The sequence below is a fragment of the Alternaria triticimaculans genome, assembly GCF_023758025.1.
Source record: "Alternaria triticimaculans strain BMP 0046 chromosome Unknown scaffold_5, whole genome shotgun sequence".
Classification (NCBI taxonomy): domain Eukaryota; kingdom Fungi; phylum Ascomycota; class Dothideomycetes; order Pleosporales; family Pleosporaceae; genus Alternaria; species Alternaria triticimaculans.
The window spans coordinates 1,162,625-1,179,962 of NW_026055962.1; the positions used below are offsets into that span (position 1 = coordinate 1,162,625).

A 17,338-nucleotide genomic window follows, 5' to 3' on the forward strand; every position below is an offset into this window, starting at 1 on the left:
CGCAGCTAAGCGGAGAGAACAAGAGATTGCGGGAAAAATGCTGACTGCCATCGAGAAGAGTTGTATCTTAGAAGAATACGCTAATTGGTATTGGGTCCATATATTACGAGTATTGTCACCTAACGAATGAATCGTCACTTGGTCCCTCAATAACACATGACCACGCCTTGCTGCAAGGCCGCCTGCATCCCTAGCAAGATGCTCCAGCCCCATAATCAGCCTCCGTTCTACTGCGCCGCTGGCTTAGAATGAATACTACGCGAGAGCGTTTGCCCCTGGCCGGATCCCGCTCGCCACGATGGAAACGCCCACTAAGCCTTATCATGGGTTTCCCAGAAGAGGCTCATGTGGAGGCAGTGACTGATTAAAGTGGGGCATGGAGTGGTTGGTGGGTATGCGAATATGTGCCAGTGTACGCTAGTGCAGCGCTTGTAGGGGCAGGCTCACGTAAGGCGGGATTTGGTGCCAAGGCGATTGGGTTTGAAGAATATGATTGGTGCGCGGTGTGGATGCCGAGGTTACCAATATCTTTTCGATGGGTTGATGAAGCCAGTCGGTACGTTTAATCCTTCGATCATCTGGGGTATGATACTTGTTTGACGCTGGAAGGCCCTAACGTATGCAGAGCTGGGGGCTGAGTACTTGCTGGTCGGTGAACATGGGCGTAATGATTGTCTGGACTTCCAGAACAGTGCGATGGTGAGTAGGTCTATGAGTATTGGAGCCAACCTGGACGAATGAGGACATTAGGATGCCTCATGACCAGATTAGGCAAAACAAGCAGTGCCAATGCATCTCGAAGTATTAGCCTCGTCTCCAATCATATGTACAACATCGAGCTTCCAATCGTAACATGTTCTGTAGACTTTGAGCTAATGCAGGGGTCTTTCGTGACACCAGCGTGTTGGTGACGGTAGATTCGGGATGGCAATGGATCCACGACCCGTCTTGCCGCAGTGGATCAACAGCCGACTACCCAGCGTCCTCGCGAGCAGTCCACAAGGCTGAATCGATGTCTCGGCAGCGTCCGTTCGGGAGCCTCTCGGCTAGGACGCATCTTATACCCGATCTAGTGCACAACGGCTCAAGGTCGATTGTCGGAGATGACCAACAGGGGAAGGGTTGCGCCAAACGCGCCTAAGGGGTAATGCAACCTGGCTTGAAATGTTAGCTCATGAGAAAGATCTGGGTCTATGAAGCTGGGCAAGCTGATAGGCGGAGCACTAGGAAGCTTTAGAGATACGATACCATGTTGGCTCGAATCTGGAGAATGGGCTTCCTCGACCCCAACTAGCAGCACTAGCATGCCGGAAATATTGGATACCGCACAAGAATATAGCATTGTCATGTTGAGAGCAAGGCGAGCAGATGAAGGCATCGAGAAAATCCAGCCAACCGGTGGTGAGAAGCAATGGATGCCTAGCTTTCAAGCTATGACTGTAGAGTTGCCACGCAAGCCTCAATCCACGGATACGAGGATGGGAGACTTGGATCTATCCAGCGGCAGTCGCGGTACCGTTGGCTACGGCAATGTGACCCCTTCGCCCTGCGCCTAGCCTACGCGTGGTCCGTTACAGGGTGGATTCGTGAGCTTGCAGCGGAAGCAACGGCCTTCGTGGGTCATGACGAGGTGCATCGCCTTCACGGCACCAACGGTATGTAGGGATTCCGATGGACTGTGGCGCAATGATCCGACTCGCCGAGACTTGAGAATGCCGGATGTCGTTCACCGGCGACGTCGGAAGCGGCCGGGGTGTGAGTCGTCCTGCAAGCACCATCGGGGCGTGGTCGCGATCTAGATAGACTACACATTTGTGATACGACAACTGAAGTGTGGGGTGGGGAGTAACGGTTTCTACACCGACGGATAAGGCGAGTTTTAGGTGTATACTTTTCGTTCTGCTCATGGAGATGGCGGTGACCCTTGAAGTGGCACGTGCATGGGCCGCCAAAGGTGGGTCTGCTTGGCGAAGATGACGTCTCACTGAACTCTGTATGCACTTGCGAACACGCTACGATGCTTCATTCTATCACCTAGACCTGAATCATTACGACTACATACAACAAGTTCTCGTGTTGACTCAACTCAATTATCGGGGCTGAACGGGGCGAATTTCTCCGTCTAGGAATAGTGGGCTTCATTGGGGTGATGCCTTGCACAAGGCAGACTCAAATGTGCTCGTAAAAATAGCACAATGACATTGAAGCTTAACGCTACGATTGAAGTAGAAACTGTGAGTAAGGAAACCATACGACGTGGAAAATTGAATCTGCTACTGATGTAACAAAGAGCGAAGCAGTTTGGTGTTGCCCGAAGCATGCGCAACACGCCAATTCTTATCAAGACTCCCATATCCTCGTGATGTTGCAGTGCGGACTCAAAAGAAAAACGCCAATTCCTCCTTCCTTCCCGTGTTCCCATGTTCCATGCGTGTAACCCATCATGTCGATCCAAACCCTCTTAAACTCCATGGTAATGCGTGTATCGTCGAAAGTGTGAAATGATGCGAACGTAAAGTGGCTGAAGATACAGCACTGAGTAACCAGCTCGAGAAGATAGTTGTGTGTTAAAGTGAGCAAACGGCCTGGCGATGGAATGATAGCCTGTCTTCGCAGCTGAACGTGAGTTGTGGACATACAACCTCATGCATTCATCGTAGGTATGCCGGAGAAAACCCGCCGCTACCATAGCCGGAATCTGGGAGAACACCGGCATGGTAGGCTTGAGGTCGATGGTGGCTATGAGAGCTGCAGGCGTAGCCTACGAGAACTGTCTTCTCTTGGATCCCATGTCCTCGTTGACCATGGGCGGCGCATGGATCGATTGCGTGTTTGTAGTATAGGCACCGGCAGACCGAATAGCGCTCAATGACTTGATAGCACATGTCGAGAAGTGTGTGGTTGGGTATATCAGTGCCCAAATGTGAAGTAGCCCGGGGAAATTGAAGATGTGGATAGCGTGAATGCCAACGATATGGTACAAAAGAAGATGTGTTGACAAGAGTGAACTGAGACTTGTAGTGATGAATCCTGACTCGACGTGGCAAGCGGTAGCATATATAGCGATAGGCGTGAAGTCTACTCGGACGCATAGGCCAGTGTGGGTCACCCGGTAGGCATCGTTGACTACCCGCAGGTCCGTCAGGCAACGGGGACCAAGTGTAGGGATGAGTGCACAGTCAGCCGGACGCTGCTAAGATGGGATTCCCAGAGGCAACTAACACAGCCATCGTGGCCGTTAGCTTGTTGACGGTAGGGAAAAAGGTTTGGTCTTGACATCCAGCAGGGGTTGGTAGTTCGCTTCTTGGAGGCTCTCTGCTGTTGTGCATGGTGCATCCCATGTTCTAATTGGTCAGTGGCCAATACCATCTAATATTGCCGGTTCGCTGAGCACATCAGTAGAGATTTGAACGGGGCGCGCAGCAAAGCAGAGCTGTACAGGGTGTGGAAGCGCAGTAGAAGCTAACCGGGGCTGCAAAACCCCTGTAGCGCGCGGACCATGTGAACGTGCCACGATACCGCACAAGAGTTCATGTTCAAATCGGTACGTAGTGTACGAGGTGGGTGTCACGATAGCTGCGTGACTCTAATCGTATCTGACAGCCCGCTTAGTCCCAGCCACGTTCCCTGATATAGCGATCGATCTGTTGGTAGGCAAGGAGGGGCAGTGTCATTTCTGACGTAGATTACTCAGGTTCGGGCCTCTTCGCGGACCACGGCGGTTTCGCTGGAGAAGTATCGTTTGGGCAGTGGCGCCTGTCGCGCGGGTCGGAGCTGCTACCGAGCAAAAGGTTTAAGGTGAGAAGAAGAGTGCGTGGGCAGGCCGACGACGCGGAAGTCGAAGCTGGGGTAGGAAGAGGCACGTGCGCGTCTTTGCGCTCCAATGAACGTGGAAGTCTCCGTTGCGGGGCAATTAGCAGTACAAAGTATTCTTGGTGCTTCCGCCCTTTTCCATCCACCACACTCCAATGAACCAGGTTTACTCAATCGCAAAGCCGATTACTTTACATGGCTGCGCAAGCTAACGGTCTTCACCAACTTCCCATTGAAGTCCATGGGCGGGACTGCCTGGAGCTTCAGGCTGACCAGCTGAGTGCTGCCTGGCGACCTATGGGTCGACGCCAGAGCTACGTCGACGATTCGAAAACAGATGCATATCCGCTTCTCTCATTGGTCACATTCCATGACTGAGTAACTTTCTGCATCTGTCGAGCATGCAAAGTTCCTTTACCTACGTCAAGTGTTTGAGTACACCGCTGATACAATCAGATGCGGATAGCTTCAAGAGCTTCCATCGCGTCATTATCATATCGAAACACCCTCGTCTACCCAATGGCTATCCTCTGGTTGGTCCAGTATTGCGTCCGATCCCCTGTTAGGGCTGAAGACCCTGCCACTGGCTTGTTACACGGCTCGAGGCTGACCTGCAACGTTCGACAATCATGCAGCCCTATGCACCCTCCCGTTTCCTGGGAACACGTGGTGGCGGTCAGTATGTCGGATGCAGCACCGCCTACGTTTTCATTTGCGGTTACCGGTCGCATCTCCAATAACCTTGACGACCATCATCCTTTGCATGGCCGCAAGCGCTTTGGAAAGTGTGCGTGTCACACCGGCCCCATGCCATTGTTACTTGTTTCAGTAAACGAAAATGTAGGTCCGCAGCAGTCATCAGAACTTTCGGCCCCCAACCCTACAACTGGTCCACCAAAAGACGGGCATGATGCAATCGTGCTTGTCTTATTTCATCCGGTCCGCTCAAGTCACTGTGTGCTCGTAATTGTACAGACAGCTTTGTCCGACTTCACCTCCAGGATATCCGTTGAACGTTGCGAACACAACTCAGCTAGCGAAGGGAAGAGGTGACACCGTAAAATGACTGCGGGCAGCGAACGCAGGTCCGACCGTACCTGCGACCAGCGCACGTACTGCCATCTACCTTTAGGTACCAACCAAAATAGAGTGACACCGTTGTGCGAGGCCCTGCGCTGCGCTGGGTGTCCATCTCCTTGAGCAACGCAACGCTAGCAGAGTCACGATGACCTGCCGAGGCATCACGATTGGTATGTAGAAAATGCAGCAGCATTCATGGAATAGGTTAGCCAAAGAACAAAGATGCTATATTGTCAACGCCACCAAGCTGACAGAGCAGCCTTACTACCGATATATCTCCGCGCTTCGTAGACCTATCGCGCTCCACGGATGCGCCCGTACAAACAAGCGAGAAGCGCATGTCCGGGCAGACCATCGCTTCATATGCTCCTAAGTAGCAATTGTACGATGTGCCACTTCACCGCTCAGACCCCGCGTCAGCTGACTTACATGCGCGCTCGAATACCCCACGCACCATCTCGCCCATCGTTCCCGCAGATACGGTACCAGGCGAGTGTCTCGGGACCTGTAACGATGTCGGCACTGCCTAGTTATCACTCACCGGAAACAGGGCGAAGATATATCCGGTTGCTGTTCGTATGTTCTTTGGATAGCATTGGATACGATATCCCACTTGCATCATTCTATACATGGTATACACCGCCTTCTTTATCTCCAAATGTTCGGTTGCTTCTCCGCGTGTTGGTTCCACGAAGTCACAATGACCTATGAGTCAGTAGCAAGGCGTCACTGTTTTGACCGGAATCATTGCACTCAGGACGAGCAACCCAACACCGTTCGCTGCCCGAGGCGACACGAAGGAATCACGACAGGGTTAACAGCTTATAAAGCTTACGATAAGTCACAGTGGAGATTCACTTGTTCCTTACAGCATATCCCAACAACGGGCAAACGTCCTGTTCGAACATGTGAGGGTCTATTGTTGAGTAATACGTATAAAGGTCCTCAGAGCAGAGAAAGCCAGAACAATCGACTTGGGGTATATCCATATCTTCCACCAAGCCTAGCGGGATCAAATGTCCTATCCAGACAAGAATCCAGCTGAACAAAGAAAAATCCCCCAAACGCCCCCGGTGTTCTTCTAAAATAGTCGTAACGTCGTCATATTATACATCTCCCATCCATGAGGTCGAGCGTTGCTTGGTCTTACATGAAGACACCAGCCAATACCATCATGCCAACGGCGTAGTATCCGACGTACTTTCCGGCACTCAAGCTCATAGCTCCGCTCTCGTCGGTGCCACCAGGCGCAGTGGTGCCTTTCTCAAGGGTACCATTCAGAACAAGAGACCTGGTGCCATTGACATCAGAAACTGTGACGAGGGTCTTGTTGAGTGCGGCATAGCTGCCGTTACCGACAAGATCGTTGAGGTATTGCTGGTCATCGTTCTCGTCGCATCCACAGACGAAGTCCTCTTCGCACAAGCACACGACGGGAAGGGTCTCATTGCGGCCCTGCGTTTGGCGTGTCCACAGTGCGCGCCGGTCGTTGTCGTTGTCGTCATCGTCGTTGGTCGCAGACTGGTTGTAAAAACGGTAGGGGTTGTTGTAATAGTAAGGGTAGGCGCTGTGGAGCCACAGGCCGGGCATGATGGCCACTACGAGGGCTACTCCAATCAGAGGAGCGGCGATGAGTCCCTTGGGCGTTCTCGAACCAGCGGTGTAGGGTGTTCGAGCACCGCCGCCATAGTATTGTCCACCGCCGAAAGTGCGCGGTCGACCTGATCCAGCGGAGGATAGGCCACCAGCGTTGGAGGAGGGTGATGTACGTCCTGAAGAGCCGCCACCGCTGCTTCCTCCACCCGAGCGACTGCCACCGCCTCCGCCACCACCTCCACGGCCACCGCCTCCCTTGCGACGCTCTAGTGTGTGGTCTGGCGAGACAATCTCGGAGGGAGGAACAACTCGTCGCTCTTCGAGGACGTTGAGCGCGTTGGATTCGGGTATCGAGGCGGCGCTGATTACTTGTGCGGCAACGAGGCCGGTGAGGATCTGTGAGAACTTCATGACGGAGTTGATGTGTGACGGTGATACAGGAGAATCGCGGATGTAATTTGCGACACCAGATGTCGGGTCGAGGTAATACCGATAAAGCTACAGGGATGTGATAGTAGTGTGGTATGAGAAAGCAAAACGTGAGATGTTTGCAGTGTGATTGTGTAGCGGAGTTGCTAGGTATAGGGTAGGATCAATGTACGGGTTTGCGAAGAGGCAGGCGTGGGTCTTTAATGTTGTGCTGGCGGAAGACATGGGTTGCACAGCCCTGCGTCATCAAAGAAAGCCTGGGGCAAAGGGTAAAGCTTAGTCGGTTGCGACCCGCCACCATACCAGCCAAGCTCAACGCCATAATCTAGCAGGCAGTTGGGTGCCTGACCAGTTGTTCCCGATCTGACCATGCTATAGGCTAAATCACATTGATCTTTGTGGCTGAAGCATGCGATTCCTTTGGGCGCCCGTTGATATACGCCGTAAAAGCGCCGTTGATCTGCTCGAATGGGCGCAATGCTGCACAGATGCCTGACACATTTTGGATACCTTCTCATTCTCGACCACAACCTGAGTCTGTCCCTGAAAGTCTTCACTGTAGAATATTCATGACGTGCAAATCGATCAAGTGCATCGAATTACTCAGGGTATATGACCTCATAGTTGCTGATCTGCCGAGGCACTAAACGAGCCTCCCGAACCAGAGGTGTGGCCAAACGCATCACAGACTGGATGACCAACAAACCAGAGAGCAAGCTCTGCCGAATATCCGATTGCGCCTCGATGTGGTTTGCTAGCGGGAAGCATTGCAATCGCTATGAATCACTACCATGGGACCTCGTCATTGGTGCGCAAATGTGCTCTGGGCATACGGCGCGGAAACAACGAGCGCCAAGAACGCAATCTTGGGTGTGTGGGACTGCACGCATCAATCTGCGCGAACGATAACAATGAATGTTGTGTCTTGCATGTATGGATCTCGAAGCGTATGGTGCTTTGTTGGCACAACCCCATATTGACAATGGGCAGCATCGTGGCAGGATTGACGACAGGACCGGAGTAAAAGGCTTGGCAGTTCTGACGGAATATCATCATACTATGGTGCAGGGCGCCTAACCGGTAAACGATGCTTCGTGATACTTGGAAAATTGCGGCACCACATGCTCGACCTCCGCTGGCCTGCTTCTTCAGTAAAGCTCTTTGTTGTCCGTCGAGCGCCTGGTCCTCATTGTGAACAATTTCCACGATATAACTGTTGATTTGTTCGCGTGACCCTACATGTTGTTACTCCACATGCGAATGGAGTATCCGCATCTCGAGCCGTTGATGGGCCACCGATAGTCGTAGGGCTATGTATACGCCGGTCCCTTGGTCTGGGTTCAACGGTGGCGCAGCCAGGGCACATGGTAGGCCTGGTACTTCGTGACCGTATCTGCGGGCAGCAAGGCTGATGTGGCGCTATGCCTATCAGTCGCCGGGCTTTGCGCAGCAGACATGGTCTACTCGGGCTATCATCGTGCTTGCGGTGGTGGTTCAGCGGGACCTCCATCCGACACTGTCTGGTATTTCCTGTATTCCTGCTCGAGTTCTCTCTGCATCTCGAAGTCGGCCTGTCGTTCGCGCTTAACTCGTTGCTGTTCGAAGTCCCGGATGACGCCCATATGCATTGCCTGATACAAGTTAGATAATTCCTGGACCATGTCCGTTCCGCAGTACTCACAGCTTTGTCGTTCCTCTGCGACCAGTGCACAAATGCTACGGTGCCGATTGCGGTGACGCACGTAGTCGCCAGTGTGATCTGCGACGCTCGAGACATGGCGGGGACCGTGGAGTAGAGGCGAAGTTGGGGACGAGGCCTTGTGTAAAGTTGGAGCGGCTTCTCTGCGGGTGGGAGCTTGGGCCCTGGAGCACCTTCCGCCAAGTCCACGGCTACATCGTGCCTCTCCGCAACTCTACCCTGTGACAACCAACATCCCCGCAAATCAGCACTCAAGATGGTGAGGACATCGATAGTAGGACGCCGGAGCGAACACTGACAGCTACAGTCCGCCCAAAACTCCGCGGGAATCCAGACCCTGCTCGATGTAAGGCAGCGCAACCCACTACAACCTCCGCATAGCTCACACCGCACCTAGGCCGAGCGCGAAGCTCAGAAGATCGTTCAGCAAGGTATTTCAGCACACAAGTTTGCCTGTTCGGGTAGTCGCTAACCACTCACCAGCAAGAGAATGTAAACAACGCCCGACGTACCCAGCCGCATCAACACTCTAACCGACCCAGACCGTACGAAGCGAGTAAAGGACGCCCGAAACGAAGCACAGAAGGAGATCGAGGACTACAGGAAAGAGAAGGAGTCCGAATACCAGAAGTTCGAGAAGGAGGTGCGTTGGCCGAGACGACCTACTATACGCGTAATGGAAGTGGGAGACTAACTATGGCGCAGCACAGCTCAGGCAACCAGAAGGCTGAAGAGGACGCGAAGAAGGACACAGATGCCAAGGTCAAGGAGATTGACGAGATCGGCAACAAGTCTGGCAGCAAGGTCGTCGACCAGCTCATTGAGGCCGTCGTAAACGCGCACCCCAAGCCACCGGGCAAGCAGGACTAGAGCGCCAACACAAGTGGTAGGACGAAGCGTGGAGTCAGAACTGGTGCGATGATGTTGAGGAGACATATGAAGAAGAGCGCTCCTTGTACATGATCTTTGACGGGCCCAAGACAGTCAAGGTCGATCTATCGGCCTCGAACATACCAACAATAGACGATATGCTGTGAGTTTGGTGAATGTATTCCAGTTCAACATGCCTTTGTCTTCTAGGCTTAATAGTCGAGTTGATGTCTATCCGTGAAATACATTCCAGTCTTCCAAGGTCACCAACCCGACACGCTTGTATAGCGCATACAACTACATTGGTGACGTTCCAGAAGTATGCATCTGTACTGTGTTCTCAGCCTCGCATGTGTGAATAGCAGACCAAATGCTCATATCTTTCTTTGTTGTTGCATCTCTCTGCTCGTTGCGGACCCTGACCCACGTCCGTTCTAGCTTCCCGAGGGCCTACGTCACTGCTGTGGAACTTTATCGCTCGAGCATCAACGCTCCCCGAACTGCAATACAATGCGCTGCACCCAATGATACGAATCTGTGCTCGAGCGACTATTCGCTCGTCTGTATACAGAACCACATCATGTATACTCTCACCAATAAATGCGACACGCCAGTTCAGCAGCTCGCAATGTCGGAAAGAAGACCCGCGCATCTCCGACTCTGGTCGCGAGATTGTAGACGAGTTTGCAGTAATGCGCGAGAAATATGGTATGCCCATGCCACTATCACATTCAACTCCCGAAAGTAGCTAATGAATGGTAGATGCACCTGTATGTGCTTGAGTCCTTCGCACACCGCACCGCTGACCCTTCCAGGAACATACCATAGTCCTTGCACACGGCTTGCTAGGTTTCGACGAACTACGACTCGCGGGACAGTTCATACCTGGCATACAATACTGGCGTGGCATCACAGATGCGCTGGCGCACAAGGGTATCGAGGTTATTGTGGCTGCGGTCCCAGCCAGCGGCAGTATCGAGGCGCGCTCTGCGAAACTGGCAGAGAGCATTGCGCTCAAAGCGAAGGGAAAGCAGGTCAACATTATCGCGTGAGCTGGATTGACCCAATGAGATGCTGCATCGCAGACCACTAACAATTCATAGGCACAGCATGGTATTGACACATTGACATGATACAATAATGAGTGACTGACCTCTACTTAGGGGTAATCAGTGCCTACACTCACGCAGTGCAGTTACTAAATACACGTAGGGGTCTCGACTCACGATACATGATCAGCCAGCTCCGGCCGACTGACTTCAAAATTCTCTCCTTGACCACCATAGCCACTCCACACAGGGGTTCTGCTTTTGCAGATTACATGTTCGAGACGATCGGTCGTACGTCAGTGATACCTCTTGAATGCTTCTACTAAACTATTTCTAGCACGCAGAATCAAACGCGTCTACAGTGTTATGGAGTACTTTGGTCTTGAGACTGGCGCCTTCTCCCAACTCACGCAAGAGTACATGAAGAATAACTTCAATCCCAAGACGCCAGACATACCTGATGTCAAGTATTACTCATATGGTGCATCTCTCGAACCCACTCGATGGTCCGTCTTTGCGCCTTCCCACAGTATCGTCAAGGCAAAAGAGGGCATCAACGATGGCCTGGTCAGGTGCGTGGACGGCTGGCGTTTGGTATGCTTAATGACAACTAACCACGTTGATAGCGTCGAGTCGAGTCAGTGGGGCGACTACAAAGGCACCTTGATTGGTGTAAGCCATCTCGATCTGATCAACTGGACGAACCGGCTGAAGTGGTTCTTTTGGGAGCTTACGGGCAGCAAGCGCAAGTATGGAAGCAACGGTCACAACGACTGCTGAACTTGAACTGACCATGATGTAGCTTCAATGCCATTGCATTCTATCTTGATATATGCGGTCAGTAGCTCTGGTCCAAACTTTCGTGACAGATCACTGACACAGATCACAGATATGCTGGCCAAAGAAGATCTGTGAACTTGCCAGATGCACAGCAACAAGTCGCAATTGTGGATGCGTTCTGGTCATCCTGTATCTGACGTCTGAGCAAGCTTGTGCGTCATCGTGGAATTCAGCTCCGCCCTTTGAGAGAAGGCTATTGATTAATGAGCCTCAGCTGAGGAAGCGTTGCGCCCAGTCACACGACGCGATGCTCATGTAAGACAGGGGTCAGCTTCAGCCCGGAAGTGCGGCTATGGCTGTGGCTGTGTGCGGCACATTGTCCGAAATGGGTACATGACATGCCGAATATGTACACTCAAAGTTTAAGTAAATACGCACGAATATACTCCTCTCAGGGTACAACCTTGAGCGTTGCCGCAGAAGCCGTGCAAGAGAGTGGTTTGGGTGATTGTTGCGTTGAAAAGCCTTTGCGTTGGGTTATGACGTTGGGGACGGACCCCGGTCAGGCAGAAGGAACCCCGCGGGCATCCGTTCTGGAGATGCCCAGCCCGCATCGCAAACACTCCCACGACATGACACGCGTTCCCCAGGCTTAGCCGCTGCATCACCAACTGACTTCATGCGCTAAATCGATCCTCTGCTCCCCAGCTACAACCTTCATCCTTGACATGTCGGTTCACCTCTGCAAGCTTCGCGACTACCCGTTTACCTAGCCACCCGGTGCCTGGAAGCAACATTGAAATACTGGCCACTAATCCTAAACGCGAACCTTCAAGATGATCGTCAACATAGTGCTCGAGAACCCTCACGAGCACTACACCAATCTCGACGTCATCCAAGGCAGAGTCCATCTGCGGGTGCCGAATCCGACCAACATTAGCAGCATTATCGTGAAGCTAGAGGGCGAAAGCAGGACGCGACTGCTGGCACCCATACACCCAAACAGACCAGACAAACAGCGACCAGTGCTGGAAGTCCACAAGTTCCTGTACAAGACACAGGTGGTGTGGCCGACAAATGTGCGCCCCGAAGATGTCGCCCAGAATCCGAAGGCAGCCTTCACCATCAACGCCGGGTCCTTTGAGTACCCGTTCCAGTTCAAGGTACAACGCGCAATACACGTCAACATATCGCATATAGCTAACAACCCTCTCAGCTTCCTCTCAATACGCAATGCCAGCAGACGAATAACCCCATCTCCAACGTTTCCTTTTCGAACGCGATACCCGAATTCGCAAAGACGCCGACACAACATGTAAAGGCGACACTACCTCCTACACTGGGTGGATTTCCGGGAGAGGCAGAGATACGATACTTTGTCAAGGTCACAGTAAACAGACCGCAGTTCTTCAAGGAGAATCCCAGGGCAATTGCGAACTTCAATTTCCTTCCGATTGAACCTCCAAGACCAGACAAGACAGACGGCGAGGCGTATGCGAGGCGACAACATGAGTTCCTTGAGAATGCTCCCAGCGTAGCGGCAGGCAAACGAATGAGCTTCTTTGATAGAAAGAACTCGACAGGAAGTGCTCCGCCATCACCGACGACAGGCAGTGTGCCACCTCGGATAGCCATTGATGCCCGATTGCCTAATCCTGCCATTCTCACTAGCAACCAAGACTTACCGCTGAGACTACTTGTGAAGAACGTCAGCGCACGCACAAAGAACATATATCTGCAGATGCTCCAGATTGAGCTGATAGGGTACACCAAGGTACGCGCGCATGAGGTGTCACGGACAGAGTCGAACAGCTGGATTCTGTGCTCTTTCAGTAACATGGCCATTCCCATTGGAAGTCCCTCTGACCCTCTCGATACGGAAGTGCCCATCAATGCCGAGTACTGGTCTGGGAAACCGGTACCCAATACTGTGCCACCCACCTTCACGTCCTGCAACCTCGCGCGTTTCTACGAGTTGGAGATACGTGTTGGCGTTGGCTATGGGAGCTACAAGCACGGTGAAGATCAGCTCATTGTCTTACCCCTCAGACTACCAGTCAAGGTCTACTCGGGCATCGCGCCACCCAAAGCACTCCTGGAAGGTGGTTTCCCTGCAGACAAACCCACCACACTTGCCCCACCGCCCCAAGCAGCTGCTCACAAACCAACAACGCCAACACAAGGAGGTTTCAACGCATCTAGCGCGTCTTTTGGGCAGCCAGTACAGCCCCAGCATGCTCCCGCTTATGACGATGCGCCGCCGAGCTACGAGGACGCGATTGGACAGGATCTTCCCCCGATCAATGGGTACAGAGGTAGTTACCAGCCCCCTCCTGCACCCGAAGGCGAGCCTAGGTTTTCCGACGAAAAGAGACGATGAAGACGCATACTACGCCTGTGTTCGTTTCTACAGCCTGAAGTCTAGCTGCTGTGCACCCTGAGGATTACACTACGTGTTTGTCGGCACATCAACACGAATCACAGCCAAGGCCTTCCATGGACACCATACAATGGCTACCATCTGAGAGGAAACGAACTCCTCTATAAACGTCAAGGAACAGGGCTATGCCGCGGATCAGCACCCTAGACGCGTCGAGAAGTGGCGATATGGTAGGGGATGAGCGAGTCTAGGCGAGCGACATGCGACCAAGAAGAACCTTTGGGCCGCAGCGAACGGCCTAAGAAGCATGCGTGCTGCAACCGAAGTGAGGGGCATGCAGCAGTTCTATGGCGGAGGTTGATCTCTTTCTACCCAGTAATCACCCTTGCTAATAGGTTTTCTGTAGTTGTCGGCGGAGCAATCTGAAACAGTATATTGTAGTATGGTGTATGTCGCAATCTTTTCCTCGTCACAGTTGGCTGTAATACCAAATCACTATGTAGCTCAATGTAATCATTCAAAACGTTTGTACGTGTAGACGAGAGTCTTGGATAGATGTGTTCAGGTGCGGGGCATACCGTGTGACCGGTGAAGCTACACGGCAGATCGGTGGAGAGCGGCAGAATGGCACTATGCAAGCCATGCCTGTCACAAGCCATCAAGTGAGGCGTGTGAGGCATTAACGCGGTCATGGTGTGCCACTGGTAGATGTTTGCGACCGCTAGCTTTGTTGTGGTTGGGAGCTTTGCGCAGACGCGTCTGTGGGAGCAACATTGCGAACGCGCTGTAGGTATCGGATGTACCAAAACCACAAACAAAGACCTACCGCCTACTCCCAAGGCTGCATCGTGCATTCGACGCGACACAATGCGGTCACGATACTCTGATGGTGTTGACACTGAGTGACTGCCTTAGCCACAGACGCGCCTTCCGGCTAGCTATCGATAGCTTGGTCCAAAACAGCCTTCACCTTCAAAACAGACGCGCATAGCCGGCACCAATGCAAGCACGGCATTTGTTGTTGTTGTGGTCCTCGAATCGCGACTCTCCAGAGCAACGTCCAGAGCCCACTGTGCGCACTAACAGACGCGTCGTGCCTGACTTACGGGATGAGTAACAGCCCTGCACGCGACGGGATCGCTGACCGCCAGTCGTGACTGTTTAGCCACAGCTTCCAAGACCCGGATGCAGACACGATGCAAGACTAATGCAAGAGCCGCATACACTATCCCGTGCATGCTTCGAGCCGGTTGGTCAGAATGAGTGAAACGTTTCAAGCCGGCTCCAGGCTGCAGCCCCACTCGACCACTTGGTCGAATCGTCGCGTCTAACACCATATATACACGTCTACCCACCGCGAGATGGTCGCGTTTTCTGATCAATTCTTCGGCTGCTTTGCGTTAAGAGTTGGGAATCCGGTGGCGGGCTCGTTGGCATCTAGGGGAACGACCTTTGACTCACACCTGCAGCTCACGTGTAGTAGCGTCTGGCCCCGCTTTGCAACCATGCACCGCGCTGTGGTAAATACAGCTGGGGACGAGGTCGTGGCTGGTCCCGTCGGATTTTCTGTTTCCTGAGGTTTCGCTCTTACTCTTTCGAATGCTGGATGTTTGAAACGACTTTTACGATTTACTTGAGATTTACCACGAGATTGATACCTTGAAGAATAAACGACCTTTTCACGAACCAACACTATTGCATGCGACCCATTCGACTATTACAACATGTACTCACAGCGATCATCGCCACCGCCACTGAAGCGCTCACATTCGGGTGAGAGCCAGAACAGCTATGCCAGCGCTGCGACAACAGTATCGCGCGCAAGCTCCAAGTTACTGTTTGGAGAGATCCCATTGACACCTGCGACGACAGTAGATGGACGATGTAAGTACCCCGTCGCAATGCGCGCGCACTCATCCTAACGTCATGAAGCGATTCGTTCCAATGGCTCCATCTGCAACCTGGTCCTCTCCACGAGCTCAGTCTTCTTGCGCTTCTGGTTAAACGACGCCTGCCGCGACAATGTACTGGATCACATGGAAACTGAAGACCTATCCAATTTCCGCCTTGTATGCCATGACTTCTCATCAAAGGCTGCGCCGCGGCTCTTTGAGAAGATGACTGTGACCTTCAAGACATCTACCTTCTCCAAGCCAGCGCGCATCGAAGCGCTATCGAGGATAGGCCGTCACGTCAAGACCTTTACCTTCCACATGCCACATGGCCCAGAGACCTGCTTGCCACCCATCATCGACCCGTGCACTGGCACAGAGAAGCAGTTCATCTACGAGCCCCAAGTCCAGACACCGCAACATGGACCGGCCAAAGACAAGGCACCCAAGTATGGCAGCTGGGAGATGCAGGACTTGCTCATCAAACAGTACCCGCCACTGTTCCACGCCGCGACCAATGTCCCTGCCTTTTGCGCCGCCTTCTCTGAACTGATCAACCTCACGCATCTCAAGGTCTCATGTCCGGGATCTACTGGCTCACTTCGGCACCGACGAGGTGTAGTCGACTATGCGCTCATCTCTCTCCGCATCGCCATTGAGCGCGCTCCATTGTACAGCCTCTCTGCTCTCTCCCTCCATCCTATCCACCCTGGTGGCCTCTTATACCTCCACCCCATGCACGGCTTCGGCAGCACACCATCCTCAGCCAAGCGCTGGGGTCAGATCCGTCGCCTCTCAATCTGCATGGAAAGCATACCCTTCAACTCAAGCTCATCGCGCACCCGCGCCCAATCTCTAGAACACCTCCGCATCTTACACGCCTACCTCGCCACACTCTCACGCGGCCTAACGCGTGTCTTCTTCCGCTGGAAAGGCGAGCGAGGCCCTTCACCCCTCTCACTCGACCGTGAACCTTGCATGCTTCCCAGCCGAGAGGAGTCCACCCACCCCTCTCTTCGCGGCCAAACCAATGGTCCCCGCCCCTTGAAGTTCCCTCGCCTCCGCGTCATGGAACTGGAAAACGCGCTCATGGACTCCGCGCAAATCAGCGACTTCATCACAAAGCACAAGCGCTCCCTCCGCGAGTTCAACTTTGAAGACGTTAAGCTTCGCGAGGGCGACTGGGATCTCGCGCTTGAACCTCTGACTACCATCTCAGGGAGTGATCGGTGGAAGCAGTATCAAGAAGAGGTCATGGATGTTCCCATTATGCTCTCGCCTATTGATGCCGAGCCGCGGGTCATGGGCCCGTTGCTTGAGGAGATCGAACAGGCCATCGAAGAGGTTAGTGGAAAGGAGAGGAGAGAACATGCGCTGTCGAGGTGGTTGGGTAGACCACGACAGTCAAGTAAGAAAGATAGCTTCTGGGGTGGAGGCAAGAGGTTCCTGCATCTTTCGAGCTGGAAGGGCAGCTCGCCTGTCATGGTAAGGTGAAGTGGCTGTGCTTGTTTTCCTGGGTTCTTGTCTGGTACTAGGGAGTTTTGCTGTGGTATGTCACGGTTGATACCCCTCGGGCATGGTTTACGGCGTCTGCTTTCTGTCTTTATCGTTCTTGTTGTTGGGTTTCGGATAACGGCCTCTCATGTCCTCTCTTTTCGTCTTTCCTTTGTCTTGTCTTCCTCACGCTCATTACGACTCAACGTCTCTACGGCCTTTACGACTACTCCGAAAATCACGTTTGCGCATGGTT

General features: G+C 52.9%; 5 protein-coding genes across 5 annotated transcripts; 3 read left to right on the plus strand and 2 right to left on the minus strand.

Annotated features, from left to right (window-relative positions):
* Window positions 1-6,039: 6,039 nt before the first annotated feature.
* J4E78_004707 (uncharacterized protein) lies at window positions 6,040-6,900 on the minus strand (the record flags this gene model as incomplete). Its single annotated transcript, XM_049365335.1, has 1 exon — window positions 6,040-6,900. One exon carries the CDS (start codon window positions 6,898-6,900, stop codon window positions 6,040-6,042), a length of 861 nt encoding a protein of 286 aa, XP_049223136.1.
* Window positions 6,901-8,390: 1,490 nt separating this feature from the next.
* J4E78_004708 (uncharacterized protein) lies at window positions 8,391-8,695 on the minus strand (the record flags this gene model as incomplete). The annotated part of the gene is made up of 2 exons (XM_049365336.1): window positions 8,391-8,549; window positions 8,600-8,695. The coding sequence occupies 2 exons, from the start codon at window positions 8,693-8,695 to the stop codon at window positions 8,391-8,393; spliced, it is 255 nt and encodes an 84-aa protein (XP_049223137.1).
* Window positions 8,696-8,873: 178 nt separating this feature from the next.
* On the plus strand, window positions 8,874-9,487 carry J4E78_004709 (uncharacterized protein; the record flags this gene model as incomplete). Its single annotated transcript, XM_049365337.1, has 5 exons — window positions 8,874-8,876; window positions 8,925-8,963; window positions 9,015-9,048; window positions 9,160-9,260; window positions 9,323-9,487. 5 exons carry the CDS (start codon window positions 8,874-8,876, stop codon window positions 9,485-9,487), a joined length of 342 nt encoding a protein of 113 aa, XP_049223138.1.
* Window positions 9,488-12,152: 2,665 nt separating this feature from the next.
* On the plus strand, window positions 12,153-13,696 carry J4E78_004710 (uncharacterized protein; the record flags this gene model as incomplete). The annotated part of the gene is made up of 2 exons (XM_049365338.1): window positions 12,153-12,479; window positions 12,533-13,696. 2 exons carry the CDS (start codon window positions 12,153-12,155, stop codon window positions 13,694-13,696), a joined length of 1,491 nt encoding a protein of 496 aa, XP_049223139.1.
* A 1,724-nt stretch (window positions 13,697-15,420) lies between these two features.
* J4E78_004711 (uncharacterized protein) lies at window positions 15,421-17,082 on the plus strand (the record flags this gene model as incomplete). The annotated part of the gene is made up of 2 exons (XM_049365339.1): window positions 15,421-15,580; window positions 15,629-17,082. The coding sequence occupies 2 exons, from the start codon at window positions 15,421-15,423 to the stop codon at window positions 17,080-17,082; spliced, it is 1,614 nt and encodes a 537-aa protein (XP_049223140.1).
* Window positions 17,083-17,338: the final 256 nt, after the last annotated feature.